The 3,482-nt window shown below is 33.5% G+C and overlaps 1 protein-coding gene across 1 annotated transcript in view; it reads left to right on the top strand.

Annotated features, from left to right (window-relative positions):
• Positions 1–946, top strand: part of LOC128244744 (uncharacterized) — a 6,321-nt gene extending 5,375 nt beyond the window's left edge. Inside the window, exon 2 of the mRNA XM_052962796.1 lies at positions 1–946. This exon is cut by the window's left edge and continues 12 nt beyond it. Within this exon, the coding sequence (XP_052818756.1) occupies positions 1–892 (892 nt within the window). The 3' untranslated portion in view covers positions 893–946.
• The last annotated feature ends 2,536 nt before the right edge of the window (positions 947–3,482 follow it).

Here is a 3,482-nt window from a genome sequence, read left to right as displayed (position 1 = left end):
TCTGTTCAAATGTTCGCCTCCAGGCGGCAAAATGCCACGATTTGTGTCCGTTGTGAAAAGTAACTGTACAGTGCCTCCCAAAATTCTTCTTGTCAAACCCACGCGACCTGCTGGTTCGTACGGCAGGCAATTCACAGTCTGCCTGATGCCTTTGAACCTCAATTACAGTCGTGCCTATGAACTTGTGGAATGGATTGAACTCAACAGACTTCTCGGGGCTGACAAGTTCATGATTTACAATGAGTCATCAGCTCCAAATGTAAACAAAGTTTTAAACTATTACGCAAAACGGGACATCGTCGATGTAATACAATGGCCAATACCTTTAGATAATAGGGAAATACATTACTTTGGGCAAGTTGCAATGCTGCAAGATTGCCTCTATAGAAATAAAGAAGAATCAGAATTCATTGTCAACGAAGATCTGGACGAATTTATTATCCCGCGTCCCCTTCTTTTGAAGACGTGGCATGACTTTGTTAAAAACAAAAGTGAAGACATAGCAGGATATATTTTTCGGTGCACATTTTTCAGGAAAGAATGGGTAGATACAGAAATTGATTTCAGTGAAAAGAGAATAGCAGAAAAATACAAATTAATAACTCTTCTAAGATTTGGTCACGAAACTAAACTATGGAACTATAAGGCGCGTTCCAAATACTTCGCTCGGACCTCTACCGTGGAATCGCTGATGATTCATGAAGTTCCGAGTGTGAAAACTGAAAACGTCCACCAGAGCATAGCAATGATCCACCACTATAGAAACTGGTCCAACTTTAAACCACAGGAGAAAGTACACGATGACATAGTGTTGCAGAAATACGGAAAACAACTGCTGAAGAATGTCGCCGCTACTTGGGACAATCTTCCCGGGGTGGCATTAGATAATTAAGAGAACACATACATGATTTGACCCCTTTACAAAATAAATTACTTAACTTATAAATAGTTTTGGTCTCTTAATGATTGATCGCATATTTTTTGCGTAAATGCTGGATGAACGCAGTACGGCACGCGACCAAATTCCTTGAAGCGCGCTAGCGCATCTTGGTCATTTACTCGCTTGCCCTACTGCGTTCATACAGCATAAACGCATGGAAAAAATGCAATAAATAGAGGATATTTGTTTATTTCAGTGTAAGATCGTATTTTATTTCACGAGTGTCAAAGAAAAACATATTTTGTAGTTTTTTTATGCTCACGAGTGAAATTAAATACGATCTTACACTGAAATAAACAAATTTTCTGTTTCTTTTATGCTTATTTTCGGAGTTTTATTTGTTTTTTATTTATTTCTGAATTACCCCCTTTTTTGAAAAGGGTGGGCTGTACGCCGCTACCCGTGGGGCGCCCCTCATGCATAATTATAGCTGTCAACTTTTCTACTTTCGGTTTGCTGAGAAATAGTTCTCTGCTATTCATTCTTATAGCTTAATATTCGCTCGTTTTTTATTGCAAAGCTTTTTGAACAATAAACAATGAAGTATTATTAGTGCACATATGTTCCAAAAAATAATGAAAACACTTTTTATTTTAAGATGGGCATGAATACATAACCAAATTACTACGCCGCTATTTAAAGAATGAAAATTTTGAAGGTCAAATGTGTTAGCAAAACAAATGTGAATACTCATTGGATTTTAACCATTCTTCTTAGTTTAAGTTTTTATAGTAAGTTAATATTCAGTCATCTTACTGTCAGAGACCAGTCTGTTTCGCTTTAAAATGTTTGTTTTCCAGATAAAGAGTAAATGCCACGCTAGTTTGTTGACACATTTTGAGGTGTGGGTGGGGTAAAAAATATCGGATCTATCTGTAAATTGTTGTGTGAATTCTCCAGGAAGCTCATTTTACGTACTACAACGGTTAACAGTTCAAAATACAATTGAACAATGATATAAAGTTTAATTTATGTTCGAACAGTTGTTTTTGTCTGTAATTTGTTTGGTATGAAAGCAAATGTTCGAACATTCAGCTTCAAAGATCAGTAAAATGTTTGATAAACGGGATAACCGGTAATAAACGGTAAGTTGTTAATTTCCAATTATATATTTATCTAAATTTATAAAACATTTCTTTTATATTTTTTTAACATTTTTTTTATATAATTTATTGAAGTCCAGTAGGCAAGTACATGTAACAATAAAGGAATTTAAAGTAGTTCTGAAAGTTGATATTTTCACTCCTTATTTTGCAGTGAAAATATCAAATTGATATTTTAACTGTTGTTATTTCACTGGTTAAACCCCATATTTTTTACTTATATTTTCATTTTAAAAGAAATATTCGTTGTGATTTACCATAAGCAGTATCTTCTGCAAATGAGAATTTGTTTTTAAAGAAGTATAACAGAGAAGATACGTTTGTAAAAGAGAATAGCTGATTTTGTAACGTCGTATATTACTGGTAGCAATAACAACGTAACGTCGTTTTTTACACTTCCCTATTCTGCACAATGCTAATACTACTCCTCACTCCAATGGATATTACTCCTGCAAACATTTATACTTACTGCCGAAAATGGTACCAAAATAATCATGAATAAATTATCTATCAACTGTAGTACGGGTTTTATCTAATTATGTGAAACAAAATAAAACGAGCAAAAAGTTTCACAAGCATTTTTTGTAATATGTCGTTTTTCTGCCGGTCTTGGGACGTTTTGACTGTCATTTTATACTTTCGATTTCGGATATTTTAAGAATTGTTTTGATTGTCAATGACTTTACAAGGATACATTGACGTCTCCTGCATCGGTGAGTATAACTTTAATGAATTATTATGTATATTTTCTGCTTTTATTTTGACAAAAACTGAAACAGGGGATAAAACATGCTGAATTATAGGTCCAAATCGAAAGAGAACAACAATGCATCATCGAATTTCTGAAAATTCATTCATTTATCTACACAGTGATACCATCCATTTGATTCAGTAATCTGTCGCATTTTCCGCAAGGGCTATTTATAAACACATCGTTTCTGAGAGTGGCCAAAAACAAGAACAACAGTTGCCATGGTAACTATCGAGTCTAGTTTTCTTAAGAAACTGTAATTGTTGTCTAAAAACCTTTGTATTTTCAATGTGATACTTTTTAGCATGTCCGCTTCAGTCAATGAAATATTTCTGTTATTTGTTAATCATTTGGTCATACTTTGTATAGAATTATATTTATAATTTAACCTTGAAAATTGCTGACAATCTCATACTTATATTGAAATATTCAGAATTGCTAGATGGGTTGAAGTTCACCTTTATTACAACTGTCAGGCACTCATGGCAAGATGTACATAATTCTCATTTTTAACAAAAAGCGATGTTTAAAGCATTTTTTGTATTTTTATTGAATGGTTACCATGGCAACTAATTTTTTGTTTGCCTTTTATCTTCCTATTTATAATACTATTCATTGTAAAAATGCAACAGTCAAGCAGTGAATGGAAGAATGTAAATGTTCTTTGTCTTTTACCTTTTTCAAGCTC

The sequence above is a fragment of the Mya arenaria genome, chromosome 8, assembly GCF_026914265.1.
Source record: "Mya arenaria isolate MELC-2E11 chromosome 8, ASM2691426v1".
In the NCBI taxonomy this organism is placed as follows: Eukaryota; Metazoa; Mollusca; class Bivalvia; order Myida; family Myidae; genus Mya; species Mya arenaria.
Note: the sequence above shows the minus strand (reverse complement) of the source record. Positions and strands in the feature narration are given on the sequence as shown.